General features: G+C 43.9%; 1 protein-coding gene across 12 annotated transcripts in view; it reads left to right on the top strand.

Annotated features, from left to right (window-relative positions):
- RALGAPA1 (Ral GTPase activating protein catalytic subunit alpha 1) overlaps nt 1–24,865 on the top strand; it is a 305,037-nt gene that overhangs the window by 154,208 nt on the left and 125,964 nt on the right. For all 12 annotated transcript variants that reach the window (XR_009760717.1, XR_009760716.1, XR_009760719.1 and 9 more), the window contains 2 exons: nt 14,873–14,983; nt 19,029–19,097. Coding sequence is in view for 8 of the 12 variants with exons in the window: in XM_061611662.1 (XP_061467646.1) it covers nt 14,873–14,983; nt 19,029–19,097 (180 nt within the window). In the remaining 4 variants the exon portion in view is untranslated. The remainder of the gene's footprint in view (nt 1–14,872; nt 14,984–19,028; nt 19,098–24,865) is intronic.

Genomic DNA, 24,865 nt, shown 5'->3' with positions numbered 1-24,865 from the left:
ACAGCCATCTGTTGGAAATGCCCTAGCCCGAATTTCATGCATTGAGTAGGAAGTTGGACTAGATGGCCTATAACAGGGGTAGCTACTCCGTGGCTCTCCAGATGCTGCTGGACTACAGCTCCTATCATCTCTGACCATGAGCTGTGTTGGCTGAGACTGATGGGAGCTGCAGTTCAGCAGCATCTGGAGAGCTACGGAGTGGCCACCCCTGGCCTACAATATTCCTCTGACTGTCTGATTCTCTGATTTAGAGGTTAAAGGAAGGTGATTCAGAACTCCCACAAACCTTCCATTATAGAGATTTGTACAAAAATAAGATTAGTGTCAAAGCATGTTGCCTTCCTAAAGAAAACTTGACATCAAACTTGCAACAAATTGAGCATGCAAAGTTTTAATGCAAGTGCATTGTGATCTAAGAGTAAGTGCAGTTATATCCCATTGTCTAATGCAGATGTGGCTAGCCTTTGGTCCTTCAGTTATTGTTGAACTATGCAGATCCCTGGTGCAAACTGAGCCTATATGAACAATCTGATTTTTAATATAATTATTCCTCAGTTGTGGTGTAACTCAGAAAATTAATCGTAATTGTGGGCAAACAGTTGCTTAGCTCATATTTAGCTCTTGGGGTTTTTTTCTTAATCCTCTCTGCTTGCTCTTACCTTTTAGACCAGTGGGCCTCAGTGCCACATCTTGCGCTATGCCTCCTCACTTGCCTCCCTATACCCTACCTGTGCCTTTGCCTTTGGCTGGACCAATGCTAGCACCAGCAACTCCTTACATGCGAAATAAAGGTGGCCCAGGGCCAAAGGAGGAATAGTAGTGTAGTGGCAAATTTAGAAGTCCAGGGTCCCTTCATGAGTCATCAGAATTGGCTTCACATGCCAAATTTGACAGATGATTGAGGGCACCCACCTGTCAATCACATGACATCATTATCCAACCCATTTATCAAAACCCCTTGCAGGGGGCTCCCAAGCCACAACATCCTGCTGGTAATCAGGTGCTTGGAAATTGCTGCACGTGGGGTGTTGCTAGCCCTGTCCTCGACCTTTCCAAAACACCAAACATAGAGCTAGCAAAGTGGTTGTTTCTCCCCTCCCCACAGGGTGTGTGTGTGTGTGGGGGGGAGACAAAGAATCTGGTATTTTACAGGCATTGCTGCCTGCAGGAAAGGTCCCTTTCACAGCTGATCTGCGAAAACCAGGTTTCTTCCCCCTGCATTTTGCATATCAGCTGAGAAAAGGACTTCTCTCTTGCACATGATGCCTGTAAAAGACAAGGGGCATTGCTTGACTTCTCCTTGCACAGACTCACTGCAGCCAAAACAGAGAGTGCATGGGGAGAGAGAGAAAGAGGGCTAAGAAGAATAGGTGGAGAGTCAGGTGAGGTGGCATTTCCTCACAAAGAAGGGGGCAAAGGAAGGCTGAAGCAAGGGAGAAGGAAGGCTGCCTGTAAAATACAAAGAGAATTGCTTGTAAAGCAGTCCTTTTTCCCTTGATTGTGCTTTTTGCAGATTGTCTGTAAGAAAGTGGAGAGGGGAGAGAGAGAGAGAGAGAGAGAGAGAGAGAGAGAGAGGGTGGGGAAAGACAGAAAGAGCAAAGGGCTAAGAAGAATGAGGCTGCCTGTATTTTACAAGGGGAAGAAATGTGCTTTTTGTAGATTAGCTTTGAGAAGGAGTTCTGTTTTGCGCTGTAAAATGCCCACACTCTTCTTAGCCCTTTGTCTCCCCCCACACACACTCCACTTTCTCCCAGACAATCTGCAAAAAGCACCACGGAGGGAGAAAAAATGCTATACAACCAATGCACCTTGTTTTTTACAAGCAGCCTTCCTTTCAGCCTGCTTCCTTTGTCCCCCTTCTCTATGAGAAAGCTCTGATTTGCCTCATTCTTAGCCCCAACCTCTCTCCTCCCCCATGTGTGACTGTCTTCACCTACCCTCCACATTGGCTGCTATGGGTCTGCGTAGGACTGTTTGAAAGCCCTTCATTTTAGTAAAAGTCTGATGCAAACCCCATCTTCAGTCAGGCTTGGCTGTCCCTCCTCAGTAAACTTCCCTCTCTTGGCTCCTACTGACTCTCTTCCTCTTCATGTTTCTCTCCTCCCCACAATAATAGATGGCATTCCCCCAGGAAAACATACCTGAGGAGGAAAGCAACATCTCCCTCCTCTGAGGGGAAAGGGCCAAAGGAGATGTTGAAGGAATTGGAAAGTAAGGCAGCAGCAGAAGACGAAAGGGCATAAGAGAGGAAGGCTATTATAGGAGGAAGAGGTTAAGTAAAAGGAGCAGGGAGGAGTGATGAAAGATACTCGGAATTTGGGGGATGGGTATAACGTACAAGTTGGATGTGAAAAAAGAATAGAAGAAATGACAGAAGATGGGTAAAAATACTTTGAGAGGTATCTGAAAGAAAAATCCTTCTCCACTTAGAGCCTCTGGATCAGCAATTTTTCTCTAAAATTGGGAGGCAAATACCTCCAGAGCAAATGTCTATGCTGAGCTTGAGGAAAGCTGAGCTATAGAAGTCCTTACCATAAGGAAAATAATGTGGCAAAGAATTTAGCCATTTCCAAAGATAGATTAAATATCAGTAAAAAGTTATGATTAAATATCAGTAAAAAGATTGTCTGGGAGAAATCAGTAATTGCCGGCTCATTATGCCAAACTCTGTCTCTATTTATCTGCCATAATGTTGTGATTTGGGGGGCTCAGTAATTTTTAGCCATCTCAAGTGGGCCCTTGGGTAGAAAGGTTTGAGAACTCCTTTTTTAGACAGTTCTTGGGTACTTCAGATCTGCCTCCTATTTTTTTCTGAATAAGAATTTATATTTTTCTGAACAAGAATTTTCATGTTTTCATAAAATAAAATTATTGCTAAAGATGACATGGATACTATACTTGCTAATATTTGCACTGAACACTTCCTCACTAATTTTGTGCAAAGGAGTACTTACTAAATTAAAAGCATAAAAGTACCATAGCAAATGTTTTTTGTTTTTTGTTTGTTTTTTTACCGTGAAACATATTTGTCTCTGACATGCAGTTTGAGCTTTCCAAAGAATGAAACATCCTTCCCTTCCCCCCAAATTGGTGCCATCTAACTGCTGAAAATTACATAATGCTGCTTGCGAAGTCTTTATTTGTGGTATTTACCTATAAATCCAACAATAGAGCATTGTTAGATAAACATCTCCAGCTACTTCACCTATTGTCTGTTATATGTAATGTCTGGGGTTTTTGTAGAGCCAGTTTTCGAAGGACACCTCCAGCTATCTACATTTGATTTTGGTTCCTGTGATCATGTTATTTGAGTGTGAATTTTTCTTTTGATGTTCACTGTAGTATGTTGGAAGTCACCCAATCTTTAGGCAGACAATGTTTATTCTGACTGCTGCATTCAGCTTTAACACTTCCTCAGTATCCCTTGGCAGATCATCAGAGGCTTTGTAGATAAGACAAGTGCTTTGGTGTTAGGCTTACAATGCCAGTTATGATCACAAAACAAGAGTTAGAAGTCGCATCTTTCTCCTGTGCATGGAAAGATGATCTCAGGTGGGTAACTAGCTCCACCTAGTGATTGAAGGCAGAGAGAGCACTGTTCAATCTTGCAGGGACTTCCCGCTTCTCCGTGGCTACTTGCTACAGTTCTCTTTCTGCCTTCACCAAAGATGGTTGATTCTGCTCTCTGATCAGCTTTGATTCAGCCCTGTATTAATTTGTTTCAGTGTTTTCTTTCCCTGTCTGGGTATTGGTGTCTTTCCTTTCCTGGTTGAGTTGGGGTTTTTACAGGGGAAAAAAATCAGTTTCCCCCCCCTCCTCCAGTGGGAGGAAACCACAGTGTTTTTCGACTGCTTGCGAAGGGCGGCTACATTTACTCACCTTTGGACCTCTCCACTGCTTCAATGGTCACAGTGTTAGCGGCCTCACCATTTCTGCCTCTTTAGGTGCAGCAGCCTCAATTAAGCCTCTGCAGCCTCTGTGTTAGCAGCTTCAGTGTTGCACTATTACCAGGCACTGTGGCCTTGTCTAAGGGTGGGCCACTCCTAGGAGCTCTTTCCCCCCCGCCGCCACCTGTACCATCCACCACTTGCAGCCACCCATCCCTGCAAGCTCCACAGAGCCGTTTTTACCTTCTGGCCACCTTCTTTGCTTCCTGCCCCCGTAAGCCCCATAGCACTGGTTGTTTCTAATAGGGAAGGCAACCAGTAAATCAGCGGTTCCCACCAAGAAATCTAAGCTGCTACTGCCTCCACCAAGATCCAATCTAGTGTCAGAGCCTTTACTGCCCTTGCCGCCTACCCTAATCTGCCAAATGTCAGCGGCCGCCATGAGAATTAATTCAGTTACAGGCAGTGATAGCCCGCCCCTCCACCAGCAGGCAGGAGGTTGCTGAGGCATGTTTATTAGCAGGCATGGTGGCTTCAGGGAATTTCACCTCAGGAACAAATAGACGGGAATGTGGCAGTTTGGAGGAAGACGGTAATGAGGGTGGGGCTGTGTTAGAAGACTCTCACAGCACGGTCCGTAGATCCCAAAGAGACCAGGAACCCCTATCTGAGGAGGAAGGGGAACAACCTGCTGTGTCCTTAAATTCCATCTTTTCCATAAGTTCTTCACCTGAGGTTTTCTCAGGATTTCAAGAAGCCCCCATGCCTCATCCGTCCCTTCAGGAGACAAGGGTGGCGTATTCAGCTCAGGTTACCTCTGTGGGGGAGGGTTGCACAGAACCAGATTTCTTGCTGTTATGCTCAGCCACTGCAATTACAGTTTGGCAGACCTAGCCAGAGACCTGTCTTCCTCTTCTTCAGTTCCCATGCAACAGCAGCAGATGGGTATACAACATGTAGTCCTGATTGGGGTGGTGGCTGCACCCACATTTCACATTCAAGAGAATACTGGAGTAGCAGGAACATCTGCCCAAGCCCCACTAAGGACACAACGGATGCAGCATTCCGCTCTTATCTCGCTCATCTTCAAGCACATGGGCCCCACCTAACCGCACATCATCGGATCCCCAATCCACTGCTCAGGGTAGACATGCTCATTTGTTGGAAGACCAGGTTGTAGATCCAGACAATGAGTTAATTGTTCTGGATGAAGAGGAGTGGAGTGGAGACTCGGAATCCGAAGAGAGCTCTACCAACCAAATCTTTCAAAGGCTCAGTTTCTTCCCCTTTTGTGCAAGGCAATGGAAGTACTGAGTTTGAATTCTTCAGAAGATTCTCCAGCCCCATTAGCGTCTAGAGTGTCAGGTGTGTGTCTGGACCCAAAACCCAAGTCAAGGGTATTTAAACTTCCATCATTACTGCCTAAGGTGATCAAATCCACGTTTGACGCTCCCTTATAATTTAAAAAGTTGGTACCTGTGGCTAACAAATACCTGCTGGAGCAACACATCATGGATCAGCTAAAAGTTCCTCTAGTGCGAATTTACTTAATCCCCTATAGTGAATTTACTAAATCCGTAATTGAACCCAAAGGACTCAGATATTCATCTCAAGGTCCCTATGGAACCCAAGATGGATCAGGGTCTCAGAAGAATCCATGATGCTAGTGCATTATCAATCTGGGCAGCAGCAGCTTCTTCGGTAAAATTCATCATCGGACTTATATACTTACATTTATTATTTATTTTTTATTTTATTCGATTTATATACCGCCCACAGCCCGAAGGCTCTCAGGGCGGTGCACAACATAGGATAAAATACAATAAAATCACAAAAACAGTAGAGCATAAATATTAAACAATAAACAACCTAATATACGTTAAAAGCTTAAAAGATAGATTAAAATGCCTGGGAGAATAAAAAGGTTTTCACCTGGCGCCGAAAAGATAAAAGTGTAGGCGCCAGGCGGACCTCATCGGGGAGACTGTTCCATAATTCGGGGGCAACCACTGAAAAGGCCCTAGATCTTGTTACGACCCTCCGAGCTTCTCTGTGAGTCGGAACTCGGAGGAGGGCCCTAGATGTTGAACGTAGTGAACGGGTAGGTTCATATCGGGAGAGGCGTTCCGCTAGGTATTGTGGTCCCGTGCCGTGTAAGGCTTTATAAGTCAAAACTAGCACCTTGAATTTAGCCCGGAAACGGACAGGTAGCCAGTGCAAACGAGCCAGAGCAGGTGTTATATGTGCGGACCGCCTAGTCCTCGTCAGCAGTCTAGCAGCTGCGTTTTGCCCTAGAAGAAAGAGTGTCATTGACTTCATGATACTTTCCCCGTCCTTTATACCCTACTGTCATGGCCCCATCAGAGGACTCCTCCGATGAGGACAACTCGGGAGTAACAGCAGCAGACCCAGGAGCAGCAGACCCAGAAGGAGACACAGAAGAGACTCCTGAGAATCCAGCTCCTTCTCCCCCTCAGCTGCAGAGCACCCCAGATACAGCGGAGGCCCTGCAGCCAGACGCAGACAGTGAACAGGATACTCCCCCCTCACCTGCAGAACGTAGACAGCAGAAGGTCAGGCAGAAGAGAGGCAGGCCTGTCCCCTTAAGGCCCAAACGCTGAGGGCTCACACCTGTCAACCCTGCTCTTTATAAGGCACACCTTGGCTGCAGCTTGTTGCTGACTGCAACGTCAGGCATGGCTTCGTGTATTCCCAGTTCCCTTGCAGCATCTCTTGGACTGACCCCTTGGCAATGGATCCCGGACCTCTACTGACCTCGCTTCTGGACTTGTGACTTGGCAAGTAAACTTCAGGCAGGCCTGGCCCTTATCAGGTTCCCTCCTCATTGGCCTGGCAGATTTACAACCAGTCTGCCGGCTAAGGACTTCCCTTCCCTGCTAACGACCCAGGAATTTCCAACCCCCACTGCTGACTCAGTGCAGAGCTGACACCTACCTTGAGTCTTTTGCTGTTCTGGCCAGACCTGAGAGCGATCATATGCCCATTCATTCTCTCTCTGCCATCTCAATGGCCTCCTCTTCCAGTGCATCTATACCACCTGAGAATCTTGCCCCCCATGGTGGCAATAGGATCCACTGGAATGGGAAGACACAAGATGACATAACTTCACGTTTAAATTCGACCAGTATACTAACATTAAGAGATCAACTCCTGTTTTCGTCAGACCCACTGGCATTTTACAATACTATAATCAGGGAAATAGGTCCCTTGCTGATTTGTTCTAGATCACCCTCTCAGATGAAATGTGGCTGGTTTGACAATCAATGTGTTGCATACAAATGCAACCTATCAAGGGCTATAAGGAATTTAAGGAAGATAGACTCTTTAGAAAATTACAACATCTACATACATCTCTGTAGATCATATAAAAATTTATTGCGTTTTAAAAAAGCCATGTATATCCGCCAACAGTGGTTGGAACTTGGCCTCGCTTCTTTGGAAAATAATTAGGTTAAATTTTGGGAGATGGTAACAAAAGGTTTAAACGGGGAATATTCCTCTATGGATAACCAAATAACGTTGGCCCAATGGTGCTCACACTTCTCCACCCTTTTTAGTTATTCAACGCCCACCCCTTTGACAGATACCTATTTTAATACACAATCTCTGTTACTTCATTCCTGCCCGGAATGGGAACCAGTTACGCCACAAGAAATACTTATTTTGGTCAACTCTCTGCCAAAAAAAAAAAGCTCCTGCAGAGGATATGCTCCCGACAGAACTGTTTAAAACCAACCCTGATTGGTGGGCCCCAGTCCTCGCCAAAATGTTTACCTTCATCAACTGTCAGGGAAAAGTCCCAAAGGGCTGGGGGGTCAGCATAGTGGTACCGCTCCATAAAAGGGGCTCTAAGGCTGACCCAAAAAATTTTAGGCCGATTAGTCTTCTTGATGTTGTCGCCAAAATTTACGCCAAATATTTGTTAGGTAAATTGGAATCTTGGGCCTCTGAAAACTTGGTTCTTGCGGAGGAACAGGCAGGTTTTGTTAAGGGAAAGTCTACCATAGATCAATGTTTTATTCTGTTACATCTAATCCAAAAATATTCACTCCAAAATAGAAAAGAACTATTCGTCACTTTTGTTGATTTCACATCTGCATTTGAACTTATCGATAGAGATCGACTATGGCAAAAGCTATCCTCCACGAATATAGATAGACGGTTGCTCTATCTAGTACAAATGCTCCATTCAGATACCTTTTTTAGGGTCAGGCTAGGCACCAACGGGCTCCTCTCAGAAGCTATTCCAACTAATAGAGGGGTACGCCAGGGCTGTCTTTTGGCCCCATTTCTTTTTAATTTCTATATAAATAACATTGTTCAGGAACTGTCTGGCCCAGATTTCTTCCCATCCACAGTTTTAGACGCCAAGCTCTCGGTGCTGTTATGCGCCAATGACTTAGCCCTGGTCTCAATTACCCAGATCGGGATGAGGAAACTACTAAGAAGTTTGGGAAGGTTTTGTTCTAAGGAGCACTTACAAATTAACCATACTAAAACAAATGTAGTGTTTGGGAAGAAAAGAAAATTCATGCCTGGAAACTAAATAATAAGCCTATTAAACAGCTATGTGACTTTAGATATCTTGGACTTAGCTTTAATACCAACCTCGTATGGAAACCTCATTTCAACTCAATTAAGCTGAAGGTCTCACATTCCATCCGTTTGCTACTCCGCTTCTTTAGATTTAAAGGGGGGAGCTTGGTTCCTCCTGCGGTAGAGGTGTTTCAAAGGAAAATAATTCCCCAGCTCCTGTATGGTGCTGAGATTTGGGGGCTTGCCAACATCTCCCCTTTAGAGAAAGTCCAGAACTCCCTCATTAGATCTATCCTGGCCATTCCGTGGGGTACCCCTGTTTCCTTTTTGAGGACAGAGACAGGCCTCTACTCTGTTGAAACTTCCGTACATGCGGCCTTAGCCATTTACTGGCTTAAACTCTCATGTATGAGCGATTCACGCCTTCCCAAGAAATGCCTCCTAGAACAGCTTCAGAATCCATCTCACAGCAGCTGGTTAAATCAGGCCAAACTTATTTTGTCCGTATATGGGATAAATACAGAAATTTTACCTTCCCACCCTTCTATGCGTGCAAAACAGATACTTAAGGAAAGAATCTTTCTGTATGCTAAAAGATGAGACCTTCATGCCTCAACCCAATTGTCCTTTTCTTTGTGGTACCCTTTGTTTAAAACAACTTTCACCACGGAGCAATATTTTACCTTTTTAACAGCCCCACTACTGAGAAAATCCTTTACGGCGTTACGCTTTCAATCTATGCCCACGGCTTTGCTTGATGGGTGATACTGAAAAGTCCCAACTCATCTTAGACTTTGCATTTGTAAATCCGGCGAAGTCGAGGACATTGTTCATTACCTTTTAAGATGTTCCCTTTACAATACGCCTAGGTTCAAATTCCTCGCTTCCACTATTCACTCCCTGTCAAATAGACCCCTGCTGGAGCAAATATGTGTTCTTCTTGCCGGTAGTGATATTTTCTTAACTTCACAAGTGGCAAACTTTGCTCTGGCCACTGGAAAAAACTGAGCTAGACATACAAACAATTTACAGCTGACTAGGAGCTTCCCTAATCCTAATCCAGTTCCCTGTAGTGTCTAAAAATTTTAAACTTAATCTGTGGAACTGATGGCAATGGAGTCTTAGCCAGGAATATAAATTCAAATATGTAATTATGTCATGTATGTAGTTTTAATATGCAGATATTGCCTAACCGGTTTCATATCTTACACTTTAATATTCTGTGTTAGCCCTTGCTGTTTTATCTTTTATAATTAGTACCTGTATTTGTATTTGCTGCTGCTTTTTGTGGTGGCCGATGGCTATGAGCAATAAAGACAATTCAATTCAATTCAAGCTTCTTCGGTATTCGCATGGGCTTCCCTTCTCTGGTTGGAAGACTTGTTGGATGGCCCACAACAGAACCCAGCTAGAGTCTGAAAGTCTCTACTGAAAGTTTCCCAGGTGGTAACCTTCATGGCAGATGCATCCATGGATGCTGTGCAATTTTCTGCAAGGTCTTTGGCGGCTGGGATTTTTACTAGAAATATCGTTTGTTTGCACCACTGGGAGGCTGACCCTACAGCTTGCTCTAATTTGGCCCCTAAACTCTACATAGGGGGCAAGTTTTTAGGAGACACTTCTCTGGCAGGAGTCCTGGAGTCAAAAGAAAAGAAGTCAGTGGCTTCTACCAGGAAAAAGAGGATAGAAGATCCTTTCAGAGATCCTTTCACCCTTACCAAATGGCCCAATCCTGTCATGGCTCCAGACAGTCTGGAAGAGTAAAGGACAACTGGTCCAACCACCCCTTCTGGAATAGACAATGCAACCAGGTCAACGTCCATCCGGGCTTCTTAAGTCTGGGTTCAGGACCCAGTCTCAAGGAAATAAATACCAGTTCTGATGCCAGTGCCACTTTGGTGGGAGGTTCCCTCCAGTGATTTGCTCATCAATGGAGAGAGATATCATTGGATCGAGGGTCCTGCAGACCCTGCAGCATGGACTTCATCTGGAGTTCACATCCCCACCACCACTGAGATTCATACCATCCCTCATACCGGCATCTCCAGGCAAAAGGGCAAGGATTCAACAAGTGATTTCACACCTGTTGCAAACTGCAGCTATAGAACCAGTTCCTCTAGCGGAGAGATTTTTGGGGAACTACTCAGTCTTCTTTACAGTCATGAAGAAAGATGGTACATTCAGAGCAGTACTCAACCTGAAGAGTCTGAACGAATATGTCGCTTACCACAAGTTTCACATGGACACCTTGATGGAGATCAAGGAGGCCCTGAGACAAGGAGACTTCCTAATCTCAATAGATTTAAGGAAGGCTTATCTACATGTACCTATATTTCTGCCTCACAAGATGCTACCTCAGGTTTGTGGTGGGGGAAGACCACTTCCAGTACCAGGCCATGCCCTTCGGGCTGTGATCTGCCCCCAGGGTATTCACAAAAATTGTGGTTAACCTGGTGCCATACCTCACGATGCAGGTGGTCATGTATATCCCTATCTGGATGACTTTTTAATTCTGTCCCCCTTGCTGCAGAAGTCATGGGATGATCTTCATGTCACCCTAGCCTGTCTGAAAGACCACAGCTTTCTAATCAACCACGCCAAGAGTCAGTTGTTTCCATCTGATTTCATTGTTCATCTGGGGGCCACAACAGACTTGGAGCGGGGAATTATAGCATTGGCACAGGACAGAATAATCAAGATATGCTCAGCAATATTATCTATTCTCACTTCTCAGTCAGTGGATCTTATGCAACTGGCAGCAGCTCTGGGGTTTATGGCTTCAAGTTTCCAAACTACTCCATGGGCACATCACTATTCTCAATCCCTCCAATGGGCGCTGCTTCCATTTCAAAGCAACATAGCAGCCAAGTGACACTGGTGGTTGACATTATCAGCAACAGTTTGCTAGTCGCTCCTCTGGTGGGTACATGAGCCCAATCTGCAAAAGGGTGTCCCATTCCGAGACCCACCACAAACACCACTTCAGATGCCAGCCTTACAGGCTGGGGAGCCATATGCAATGGGCTGATGGTTCACGAGAGTTGGTCAGTGCAGGAATCCTTACTTCCCATCAATCTTCTGAAGCTCTAAGTGATTCATCTGGCATTGAGGCATTTCACAGGATCAAGACAGTTGGGGGCAGTGTTCATCAGAACAGACTACGAGACTGCCAAAGCACATGTGAACCATCAGGGATGCACGCTCTCAGTTCATCTCCAATGGGAAGCCTCACATCTGTTCCAGTGGGTGGAGATCCATGTGGACTCGCTCCTGGCAGAATACCTGAGAGGGTAGGACAACAAGCAAGTGGACTAGTTGAGCTGGGGGCAAGTCCATCAAGGAGAATGGAAGCTTCATCCAATGACCTTTCGGGAGATTTCAGCTTGCTTTGGGAGAGTCAAAGTGGATCTGTATGCCACTCATCTCATTTGTCAGGTGAAAAGGTTCTTCGCCAGATATGCAACTCCGTCGATGGAAGGGATAGATGCTCTGATGTTCCCATGGCCTCCAGGAAAGTTGTATGCCTTTCCTCCCGTTCCAATCATTCTCAGGGTGATTCAGAAGATCCGAGCCGAGAGGGCAACAGTTCTACTGGTGGCCCCATTTTGGCCAAAGAGACCCTGGTTCCCAGAACTCCTCAATCTATTGGTCAATCCTCCTTGGGAAATCCCCCTCAGAAAAGATCTCCGGTCAGAAGAGCAACTCCACCACCCAGATCCAGGGTAGCTGGCTCTTCATGTTTGGAAGTTGAGAGGCAACGTTTGTTGAGGAAAAGAATTCCACCTCCAGTGTTGGAGACCATGATAGCATCTCATCGTCTATCCACCATTAGGATATGTGAGGATACATGGAAGGCTTTCTCCATTTGGTCACAGAAGAAGAACCTATTTCCTAGGAAGGCCGGTATCAATGAAGTCCTGTCTTTCCTACATGATGGTATACCCTTGGGGCTCAAACCTAACACCTTGAGACGTCAGGCTTCAGCTCTGTTGGCAATTCTTTCTAAATCCACAGAGAATCCACTGGGATCCCATCCCTTCATTAAGTGTTTTCTACAATGTCCGCACCACCTACAGAGCACTACTATCCAATTTGGGACCTGCAGTGTTAACTGCCCTCCAAAAACCTCCCTTTGAACCACTCAGTAAAGTCTCTCTTCGTCCACTGTCCTTTAAAGTTTTGTTCCTCGTGACTATTACCACTGCTCAAAGAGTGTCTGAATTGAATGTTCTGTCCTTTGGTAAACGTTACTGTGTTTTTCATAAAAAAAAATAGGGTCATTCTACGCACTGTCCCTCCATTTTGTCCTAAAATGTTATCTAACTTTCACTGTCAGCAAGCACTGGTGCTACCTTCTTTCTGTCCTTCCCCGGTTCATCCCACAGAGAAGGCTTGGCACTCACTGGATGTGCTAAGGGCCCTAAAAGTTTATATTTCTAAAACAAAACCTTTCTGCCAAACAGATAGCCTGTTTGTGTCCTTTCACCCAGCTTCATTAGGGAAGAAGGTTTCCAACACAACACTAGCTAGATGGATTTAAGCATTTGTCATCTTGGCATACATTTCCCTAAAGTTGATTTGCCCGGCCAAGATAGTGGCCCATTCCATCAGGGTGTCAGCCACATCGGCGGCCTTTTCCTGCAATGCTTCTCTTCAGGAGATCTGCAGAGTGGCTACATGGGCTAGCCCTAACATGTTTATCAAGCATTACAAAATAAATACTTATGTGTCTGCTGAGGCTGCCTTTGAGAGGAGAGTGCTGCAGCACGTTCTCTCAGAACATTAAAGTACTACAGCCAAGCTAATTCCCATCCTACATGGGTCAGCTTTGGTTTGTCCCACCTGAGATCATCTTTCCATGCACAGGAGAAGACACATTTGGTCTTACCATGAAACGGTCTTCTCTGTGCATGTCAAAGATAATCTCAGGGCCACTCCCTTGGGGGTGCTGGCCTGCCATCATTGCCTTAGTATTCCCTTTAGCAGACAGTGGGTGAGTGCTGTTTGTTTTCTTCAAATCTTTGTTATTGCTGTTAAGTCATTTACTTGCCTAGTTGGCTTGTCATCAAGGAACTGTAGCAAGTAGCCACGGAGAGCAGAAATTCCCTGCAAAATTGAACAGCTCTCTTTCTGCCTTCAACCGCTAGGTGGGAGCTAGTTACCCACCTGAGATCATCTTTGACATGCACAGAGAAGACCGTTTCCTGGTAAGACCAAATGTCTCTTTTGTTGCAGCAAAGTTTCCACAGTATTTAACCATCAGTCTCTACTGCCATCTCCTATATGACATGTTCAAAATACCAAATTTATAGATTAAAAAAGTATTCCAGAGCAAAGCTCTGTTTTAGGTATTTCACAACTTCAGTGGAACCATAAAAAATACTAAGAGTGGCTCACTCAATGGCAGTGTACGCACATCATACGTAACTATAGTTTAGCACAACATGAATGAACAGGAACTAGCCTTAGTGAGCCTCCCCTCCTCCCAGGCAGCTTGGAGAGGTTTGGTTTGATTACTCACAGTTTGCCAGGTCATCCAGGCCCTAACTGTGATTAATCTTAAGAGTGATTAATTTACACAAACCAACTTCAGTAACTGTGGTTTTAAATTGGCTTCTTCTTCTGTCAGCTAGCTAATATTAACCACACTTTGTCAATCCAGTTGATATGAAAAATCATGGTTGAACAGAAGCAAAAGCTTCTGCATGACTCTTCCTCCTAGTCGTGTAGCAGTAGGAAAAGGGAGAGGGGAGTGCATGAGTCCAAGGCTCGAGGTGGCTTATGTCATGCTAAACTATGGTTTAATGTGACATGTGAATGCGGCCTAAATGTTTTATGTCTACATAAGCACAAATTCAATATGTTAAATATTGTCATGGCAATAGCCAGCAGTCATTTTCATGACTGCAAAAAGAAAAAGTGGTGCTACAATCATATGTATTCAAAATGTACTTTGTGTACCAGGCCCTAGAGCTCTTGCATTTTCCATTGTATTGCATATTTATATTAGCTGACTTTTAGAGTCTGATTTACGTCCAATCCAGGGTCATGGAACTTGGTGTTTTCTTTTTTAGGAAATATTAATACTGGTGGTACACATGCAAATGCAACATGTTCATCCAAATAAATCTGCAGTTGTTCAGCATATAAACCTCAGACTTTTTGCTGTTTGTTTGGAATACATGATTGTACTTTTATAGTTTTGGATGTCTCTTTGTTTAGGTCTTAGACTCAAAGTAATCCATTTCAGATTTAAAGCTGCTCATGAATTAATAGGAAAGCTTATTCCTTCCTTGAAAAGGACTGTTTTTCGCTTTCACTTTGTAACTTTATTTTGAATGTGTAATAGTCATGAGGTGCTAGTCCGTCACATAGTGATTTATAATATTAAAGTCAATGTATTTATAACATACAACTGTTTTTTACAGTTTCCAAATAAAACTGTTGCACATGTTGCTTGCAATATGCTTCATATGCTGATTCATTATGTTCAGAGGCTACAAATATACCAAGCTGATTCTCCATTAAAAATTATTCAAGTAAGTATAAGCATGAAAGAATATTGGAACTTTATCTTTATATCTGTTCTTTAAAAATATGGAGCAAAATATTTTCAAATCATCATAGTGTGTCCAATGCAGATTCTCAGATGTAGTACTGAGATTCAGTACTTTCCAAATGAGGAGTGTTTTAGTATAATTTTTCATTTGTAATTTAGGCCATTGCAAATATGTATAACTAGGAACTGCACCCCTGCTCTCTTTGTTTACCCACCCCCACTCCCCCCAGACCTTGCCAACCCCTGCATTCCCCTTAGACCTCCTCTCTCCATCCTGCTTATAGTGCCCATTCACACTGACTATACTGTTTTGACCACAGCAGTGGTGAGCAAAGAGGAGGAAAGCGGCAGAGAGCGACGGCAGAGTAGGATGATTGCTGGGGAGCTGTCCTTGTCAGCCCTGACTGTTTCTCTGTGGTTTGCCTGGGCTGCCTGCCCACCTCCCTCTTCCTCACTCTCCAACACTGCTGAGGCTGAAACTGCATCATTGGTATGAGAAGGAATATTTTCAACAAGCAGTTGAAGCCACCAAAATAAAGTAGATCTCAATTCTAAATACATGCTGAAATCAAGGGAACTGAATTTTGGTTAAAGATCAATTATTCTAGTACTGATAGCAGCAACTGTTAAAGCCTTCGATCCTGGAATTGCTCAGACTCATAAGCTGCTTCAGAATTGTAGCCTAAAACTTCAAAGAGCTTAACAAGTGATGGTAGAATGGGTCAACACATTGAAGTGGAAAAACTTAGCTGCCTTGTCTGTACTAATAATAATAAATCATAATGGCATAGAAAAACAATTGGTTAATTTACACATAAGATGAACCAAAACAATGAATTTCCTTGACAGCAATTGTAAATCCGTACGCAATTGACTTTCTCCACCCCAGTAAAATCAAATGCAAGGACTGGTGGGACTTTTTAGCTTAGGAGTAGAAAAACAAGTTAGCAGTGACATGACAAAGGTGTATAAAATTATGCATGGTGTAAAGAAGGTGAATAGGGAAAGTTTTTCTTCATCTCTCATAATTCTAGAAGCAGGATCATCCAGTGAAGCTGAATTGTGGAAGGTTTAAGACAGACAGAAGAAAGTACCCCTTCACACAATGCATAGTTAAACTATGGAATTCACTTTCACAAGATGTAGTGATGGCCACCAATTTGCCTGGCTTTAAAAGAGGATTAGACAGATTCATGGAAGTTGAGGTTATCAATGGTTACTAGTCATGATGGCTATCTTTTACCTCCAGTATCAGAGGCAACCGGCTGTTAGCCAGTGTAGGAAACAGATAGCAGGACTATAGATAGATCTTTAGTTTGAACCAGTAGGGTGGTTCTTACATTCTTAATAACCTCTAGTTAAAAAGAGAGGAAGACCTCAATGGATGACTGAAGAAATTTTTAAAATGGTTCAAGAGAGAAGGAAAGCAAAAGCAAAAGGAGATAGAAACACAGTCAGAACCCTAAATGCAACAATACAGCAACTAGTACATAGGGACAAAGAACTATTACAATAGTTACTGTATAGAAATAGAAGAGGACAACAAAAAGGGTAGAACAAGAGCCCTGTTCTAAAAGATTAGAGAAATGAAAGGGAAATTTTAACCAAGAGTAGGGATGTTGAATAATCAACAGGGGAACACTCTGACTGACCAAGATGAAATAAAAGGAAGATGAAAGCAATACACTGAAGAACTCTATAAAAGAGATGCCACAATGACAGATTCATTCATGGTGGAACCATATGATGAAGAACCAGAAATTTTAGAATGCGAGGTGAAAGCTGCTCTTAAAGTTCTTGGAAGAAACAAATCACCAGGAATAGATGGCATACCAATATAGTTGCTACAAGCTACCGAGGCTGAATCAGTCCAAATTTTGACAAAAATCTGTCAAGAAATATGGAAAACTAAACAATGGCCCACAGACTGGAAGCATTCCATATACATCCCAATTCCAAAGAAAGGGGATCCCAGGGAATGCAGTAATTATCGAACTATTACCTTAATTACCCATGCAAGTAAAGTAATGCTCAAGATTCTAAGGCTCTTACCATATACAGAGTGAGAAATGCCAGACGTCCAAGCTGGATTTAGAAAGGGAAGAGGCACCAGAGATCACATCGCAAACATACATTGGATAATGGAACAGACCAAGGAATTTCAGAAGAAAATCACCCTGTGCTTTATAGATTACAGCAAAGCCTTTGACTGTGTAGATCATGAAAAGCTATGGAATGCTTTAAAAGAAATGGGGGTGCCACAGCATCTGATTATCCTGATGCACATCCTATACTCTGGACAAGAGACTACTGTAAGGACAGAATATGGAGAAACTGACTGGTTCCCCATCGGAAAGGGTGTGAGACGGGTGTATTTTATCACCCTATTTATTTAATCTATACTCAAATCATACGGAAAGCAGGATTGGACCAAGATGGAGGGGAAAATATCAAGGTGAAAATTGGAGAAAGAAATGCCAATAATTTAAGATATGCAGACGATACCATACTACTAGCAGAAACTGTCAGCTCTTCACTGAGACAGCAGTGTCGGTGAGGGTGCAGGCAGGGCTGGAGATTCCTTGGTAATTGCCAGGCCGTAAGTCCTCAGCCGGCAGCTTGGCTATAAATCTGCCAGGCTAGCAAGGAGGAAGCAAGATAAGGGCAGAGGCCGTTCAAAGCTTATGTGCCAAGCCAGAAATCCAGAAGAGACGTCAGTGAAGGTCCGGGTCTAGTTTGCCGAGAGATCAGTCCAAGTCAAGGTTTAGGGGATAGGAAGACACACAGTGGTCACACCTGACGTAGTCAGCAACAAGCTGAAGCCAAGGTTTGACTTTTAAGGAGCAGGTTTGTCACCAGGTGTGAGCCATCAGCGTTTTGGCCTTAAGTGGACAGGCCTGCCCCTCTTCTGCCTGACCTTCTGTTGTCTACGTTCTGCAGGTGAGGGGGGAGTATCCTGTTCACTGTCTGCATCTGGCTGAAGGGCTTCAGCTGTGTCTGGGGTGCTCTGCAGCTGAGGGGGAGGAGCTGGGTTCTCAGGAGTTTCCTCCATTTCTCCTTCTGGGTCTGCTGCTTCTGGGTCTGCCGCTGTTACTCCCGAGTCATCCTCATCTGATGAGTCCTCTGACAGAAACCAGTAATGATTTGAAACGAATGCTGATGAAAGTTAAAGAGGAAAGTACAAAAGCAGGACTACAGCTGAATGTCAAAAAGACTAAAGTAATGACAACAGAAGATTTATGTAACTTTACAGTTGACAATGAGGACATTGAACTTGTCAAGGAATTATCAATACCTCGGCACAGTCATTAACCAAAATGGAGACAATAGTCAAGAAATCAGAAGAAGGCTAGGACTGGGGAGGGCAGCTGTGAGAGAACTAGAAAAGGTCCTCAAATGCAAAGATGTATCACTGAACACTAAAGTCAGGATCATTCAGACCATGGCATTCCTGATCTCTATGTATGGATGTGAAAGTTGGACAGTGAAAAAAGCTAATAAGAGAAAAATCAACTCATTTGAAATGTGATGTTGGAGGAGAGCTTTGCGCATACCATGGACTGCGAAAAAGACAAGTAATTGGGTGTTAGAACAAATTCAACCAGAACTATAATTAGAAGCTAAAATGATGAAACTGAGGTTAATCATACTTTGGACACATCATAAGACATGATTCATTAGAAAAGACAATAATGCTGGGGAAAACAGCAGGGAGTAGAAAAAGAGGAAGGCCAAACAAGAGATGGATTGATTCCATAAAGGAAGCCACAAACCTGAACTTACAAGATTTGAACAGGGTGGTTCATGACAGATGCTCTTGAAGGTCGCTGATTCATAGGGTTGCCATAAGTCGCAGTCAACTTGGAGGTACATAACAACAACAACAAATATAATGACCTGATGTATTGATCAAAAAGTAAATGACTAAAAACTACTTTCAAAGTATGTCTGTCAACTGATTAAAGGTTTTTTAAAGTCTAAAAACAGTCAAAATTTTAACGAAAATGTTTATTTATTCTCCATAGGTCCTGATAGCAACCATTACTCATCTCTTGCCCATTACAGAAGCTTCCTCTTATGAACACGACAAGAGGGTAATCAAACATTTAAAATATATTGATATATTATGCTGCCATGTTGTGATACAAAGTTAAGGAGGTTTATAGTGTTGTAGTTATAATGAAATTACAGGGTTTTAAATTCCGGTTGGGGTGAAGGAGGCATCCATTACTGATGGGTTAACTCTTCTCAGCTCCCAGAAAAACAGGGAACATGTACCATGTTTTATGGTCTATGCTTCAGTATGTCTATTAACTCCACCTCCGGTTCATTACCTGCTTGTGCCAAAGAGCTTCTCAGCTATTTTCACTGCTTTTTAAAAAAAATTCTTCTGCTTATCTTAACTTTTGCTCTTTCTCCTCTTACCCTTGCCACCTAGTTCACCTTTATTGTCTCTTACCCTCTAGCTTTAAATTCAAGAGTAGTTATTTCTTCATTGTTACTCTGATTGTTACCCTCTTGTTTATTTATTTATTTATTTATTATTGGATTTCTATCCTGCCCTTCCAGCAGGAGCCCAGGGCGGAAAACAAAAGCGCTAAAAACACATCAAAGCATCATAAAAACAGACCTTAAAATACATTAATACAAAACAACATTTTTTTAAAAAAGCTTTAAAACCATCTTTAAAAAGGGGTTAAAAACATATTGTTTAAAATAAAAAAAACATAAGCAATTCCAACACAGACGCAGACTGGGATAGGTCTCAACTTAAAAGGCTTGTTGAAAGAGGAAAGTGGTTTATGGCTCCCAAAGGCAAGGAAAACTTGCCAAAAAAAAGTTAAGAATAGCAGGGTAATTAAAAGTGATACAAGTACTGGCTACTAACATTATTAACACTTGCTCTGATCCTCTCCATGCTGCTCTTCCCTTTTAACTGGAATCAACTGCAGCTGTCTGGGCCCTTTCTCTGAAACACTGTGCCCAGCCCTGCAGTTTTTCCATATCTCTAATTGCTGTTTTGGAAGCCTTTGGATGACCTGTGTCAGTTGCCCAGTCAGTTTGAGTCCCCCTCATCTTTACAGAGTAAAATTGAAACCAATTACCGGGGGGGGGCAGGGGAGAGTTCAGCCATTAGAGTGGAGGCATCAGCATCTTCCTGCTGGTCACCATTTTGGAAAAGGACCAAGTAAGTAACCCAGGTGTGCTCCCAGATCCTCTAAAAGGAATAGAAGTTCCCACCAGACCAGCGTGCCTACCAACAGGCCTCTGCTCCAATTTTCCAGTCTGCCTTTTACTTCTTGTAATTTTTCTTCCTCTGAGATAGTAGCCAGCCCTGCTTTGCTTCTATTCCTTTTAGAGGAACAAGCAGGCAGTAAGCAGTTATCTTTCTGGTCTGGCTCATCTTCTTTGTAGGAAAGCTAGACTCCCAAAAAGCCATCCCCTCTCCACCTAAGAGGAATACCCAGCTTTCAGGCAAAATCAGACTACTAAGAAGCTCGGGTATGAGATCTTGCCATTCCTTGGCAGACTTTGACCAGGGCTTGCCTGATCTCTGCCAATTGGTCTCTGGTGCCCAGACACAGTTCCAACCTCCTCCACCCACTGGGGATCATTCCATGGGGAATGTGGGGTTCTGTCAGCCTGAAAGTCTGGAAAAAGGGAAAGGGGAGTGATGATCAGATGGTAGTATTACAAAGGAAACCTCAAGATTATTTCAAAAAGGGGTGGGTTGTTTTGCCTTTACTAACCAATGCCATGGGTTCCCTGGGAATTCGTGGTCCAATAGAAAATTCCCTAGGGTGGCTCAGTCTTCCCAGAATCTAGATCAATCTGTAAGATAATACCTTTCCCTCTGTCTTTTTCTCCAGTGGTTACATCAGAATAGGTCACTCCATTACAAAGCAAAAGGTCTGCAAAACTAGCTCAAAGACAACCCAGCATAAGGAAGAGTTAAAGGTTCTGGTTGTAGATGACTCCATAGCAACCCTCCTTTCTTGCACTGTTTTGCTCAAGGGCAAATGTCATGTCTCTCTGGGACCCCAGTGACAAGAAGACAGAAGGGGCTCTTTAGAATTTCCATGAGACCTTGACACTGGCTCTGCAGGCCACTTCCACTGTATGCCACTTTGCCACAGCCTCTCTCTTATGGCTGAAGGACTTAATGCAAAATAAAGATGTGAGGGACAGAAATCTGCTTGGGTTTTATCTAGACTCACCAAGACTTCTGTCTTCAAGGCAGGTGGCTCTCTTGAAGTTGTATGCTTGTGCCATTGCCACCTCCTCAGTTGGCACAAGATCACTTCTGGTTCTACCACTGGAATGTGGATGCCTCCTCTCCAGTCTGGTCACAGCACACTTTAATGAAACTTGTTTAGTGAGGAGGTACTGTAGGTGCTAATTAAAACCAAAGACAAGAAGAAAGGAATCCATCTAGATGTAATTATTACTTTTTTTGCTCCACTAAAGGTTTTGTTCGCTGTAGAGACCTTCCAGTCTTCAATGTTTCAGGACTATATTCTTTCCAAAGCCTCATTGTGGCCCCAGCAGAGCCCTCCCAGCCCAACCAGGCACTGAGGGAAGATGACAGCTCTGAAACTAGCCCTTCCCTAATGTGGGAAAGATGGAAGTTCTTCCAGCTTGGCAGGCCTCAGTCATAGATGTCTGGGTTCTAAAAACAATCAGGAGGGAATTTACTCCAGATGATGACTCCAGAGTTTCCAAGAGGCAGTTTCTTCTATTCTCCAGCATCCAAATCAAAGGAAAAACAGCTCATCATCCACCAAATCATTCAATAGCTCCCCATCTGGTGCCCCTGCAGCTTCTGACTGTGTCAGGATCACTTCTGGATACAGGGATCATGACAGTTCCCAGGCTCATTTCCATCATTGTCCTCTTCAATGCCTTCTCATGTCCCACCAGTCTTTTTTTTTTTAGCTCAGAAGTGCCAATTCCAAGTCTCTCTCTCACCTCCAGTGAAGCATTCTTTGCACTGGTGGCATGATCCTTCCAACCCATCATGGAAGATTCATAGTCTAGATCCAGTCAAGGTCATCCTTACCAGGGATGACAGCCTCTCTGATTGTGGGGCCCACTGCCTAGAATCATAGAATAGTAGAGTTAGAAGAGGCCTGTAAGGCCATCGATTCCACCCCCCTGCTCAATGCAGGAATCCAAATTAAAGCATACCCGACAGGTCACTGTTCACTTGCCTCTAATTGGTTCCATTGTTGTACGGCTCTAACAGATAGGAAGATTTTCCTGATCTTCAGTTGAAATCTGGCTTCCTGTAACTTGAGGCCATTATTCCATGTTCTGCACTCTTGGGATGATTGAGAAGAGATCCTGGCCCTCCTCTTTGTGAAATACTTGAAGAGTGCTACCATATCTTCCCTCGGTCTTCTCTTCTCAAGACTTAAACATGCCCAATTCTTTCACTCTCTGTTCATAGGGCTCTGTTTCTAGTCCCCTGATCATCAGGACAGGAAATCTGGTTGCCCTGGGAAACCAGGCACAGCATCAGCTGGCTCAGAGCGATCACCATGGCCCTCCATCATCTTCACCAGCAGCATGTGCTGGTGAGCACAGACAACACTTCTGCCAAAGCACACATCAACAGAGCACAGATCCTCCCATAATCAGGCAGAGGTCTTCTTTGCCTGGTGGAAGCCAGCCTCAACTATCTCTGCAAACCACATACAAGACAGACTGAACACAAGTAGTCTTTTTTTTTTTTAGAGACACACAATAGATCCAGGAAAATGGATCCTCTCCTATTGAAGATTCCTGAACCTTCAGAAACACTGGTGCACTCCCCTCCTTGGCTTACTCATGTCCCCATCAAATGTCATCAAGCTAGTGGAGGGCATGGCATGCCCAGCCTGTATTGGCCCAAGGGCCTCTTACACCTTTTGTGGCACCATCACCCTCCTTCTCAGAGTGCTGGAGAGGGAAGGAAACCACAGTCCTCTTAGTGGCTTCCTACTGGCCCAGGAGAGCATGATTTTCTGAGATCCTCCATCAATTAGAAGTGGGACCCTGTCTTCTCCTATCCCTGGGTCTCCTTCTCCACTTAGATCCAGCCTGTCTGCACTTAGCCACCTGGCTTCTGAACAGCAGGCCTTCCTCAAGAGAGGCTAACATTACAAGGTAATCAGCACTGCAATGGTTTCCTAGAGATCCTCTACTGTGAGGCTCTATGAGACTACATAGAACATACTCGTAGGTGGTATAACTGCATGAAGCTCAATTATTCCTCAGCTGGCATCACAGAGCTACTGCAGTTTCTCCAAGATGGAAGAGACCACAATCTAAAGCCTAATATCCTGCCCAGAGGCCTTAGACTTCTCTGTTCTGTCCAAAGGAAAAGTGAAGTCACTTGGCAGGCACCTCCCATCTTCGCTACTTCCTGAGAAGTGTGGCACTCCAGAGCCCACCAGAGTTGTACAGATTTCCATCAAGGAACTTCCATCCTGGAACATCCTAAAGGCTCTCGCTTCTGCTTCTTTTCAGGTCATCAAGGAGATACCACTGAGGCTTTCAACCTTCAGTGTGGCTTTTCTGGGAGCCATAACCTCAGACCACAATCTCTCCAAACTGAGAATTGTTGGTGAATCAACACCTGTGCATTATCCACTAGGACAGAGTGGTCTTCTGCACACATCCTTCATTCATACCCAAAGTGAACTTTATTTTTCACTGAGAGTAGGAGCTCATCCTGCTAACATTCTGCTCAGAATTCTCTTGCCCCTCTGAGAGTGCCTTACACAAGTTAGATGTCTGTGGAGCCTTGAAAGTATACATCAGCCACACTCCATGCAATGTAGCAGTCAGCCCTATTTGTGTCTTTTCATCCCAAGTCCCTCGAGGGAAAGTCCTTTGGTGCAACCACTACCTTGTTACTATAAACCTGCATTCACGTGGCATACAACTAACATCACCTGTCAGAGCCTCACTAGGTTACAGCACATTCTACCAGGGTGACAGCCACATCAGCTGCTTTTTCCGTAAGCATCCATCTCCAGGAAATCTGCAAGGCAGCCACATGTGCATTATCCACAAGCACAGAGTAGTCCTCTGCACAGATCCTTCATCTTCCTTCATCACCATGTATGTTTACTAGGACATAACAGTTTAGATACTTAAGCCTCTGCACAGGCAGTCTTCAGGAAGACAGTGCTTCAGTACATGCTTCTCCTTACATTAATTTCAGCCACATGTACTATAATTAGCCTCACCCTATAATTAGGTTAGCTAGGGCATTCATGCAGCCGAAACCAAGAAAGGATGTTGGATACATACTGTGAATGTCCTTTCTGGATTGAATTGAACAAGGCATCCATGCCACACCCTAGTCAGCTAGTTGCACCTCTTCTTTTTCAGGGGCTGCCAACTTGTGTTGGGTCTTTTTAGAGGAGGTGACACGAGTCAGGATACTGGTCTCTCTATGTCCTCCATTTGTTATGTTTTTTCTCCAGTACTCTCAGATCTCTGTCTCTAGCTTAGCCATAGGACAGAACTGGGGATGGAATCGGCAGATACAGCCTAGACCACAAAAACTGGTCACGTATTCTCTGCCTTTCTTGGGTGGTGGGAGGAGTTAACCCATCTGTAACTGATGTCTCATTCACCCCAAACCAGAAAGGACATTCATAGTAAGTACCCAATGTTCCTTTCTGGTGTATATGAATCAAACAGCTTAGATTCCTGCTTAACATTCTTTATTTAAATGTTATGATAAAGATTTGTTTGCAGATATCTGTGCAGCTTTCTACCAAACATGAATACAAAGGTGAACCACTTAGTAAATGAACTGCTAAATGTACCAGTGTGTAAACAGTGTAAAACGGCTGCTGCACAATAG

The sequence above is a fragment of the Rhineura floridana genome, chromosome 2 (genome assembly GCF_030035675.1).
Source record: "Rhineura floridana isolate rRhiFlo1 chromosome 2, rRhiFlo1.hap2, whole genome shotgun sequence".
NCBI lineage: Eukaryota > Metazoa > Chordata > Lepidosauria > Squamata > Rhineuridae > Rhineura > Rhineura floridana.
This window is presented reverse-complemented; position numbering and strand designations above follow the sequence as displayed.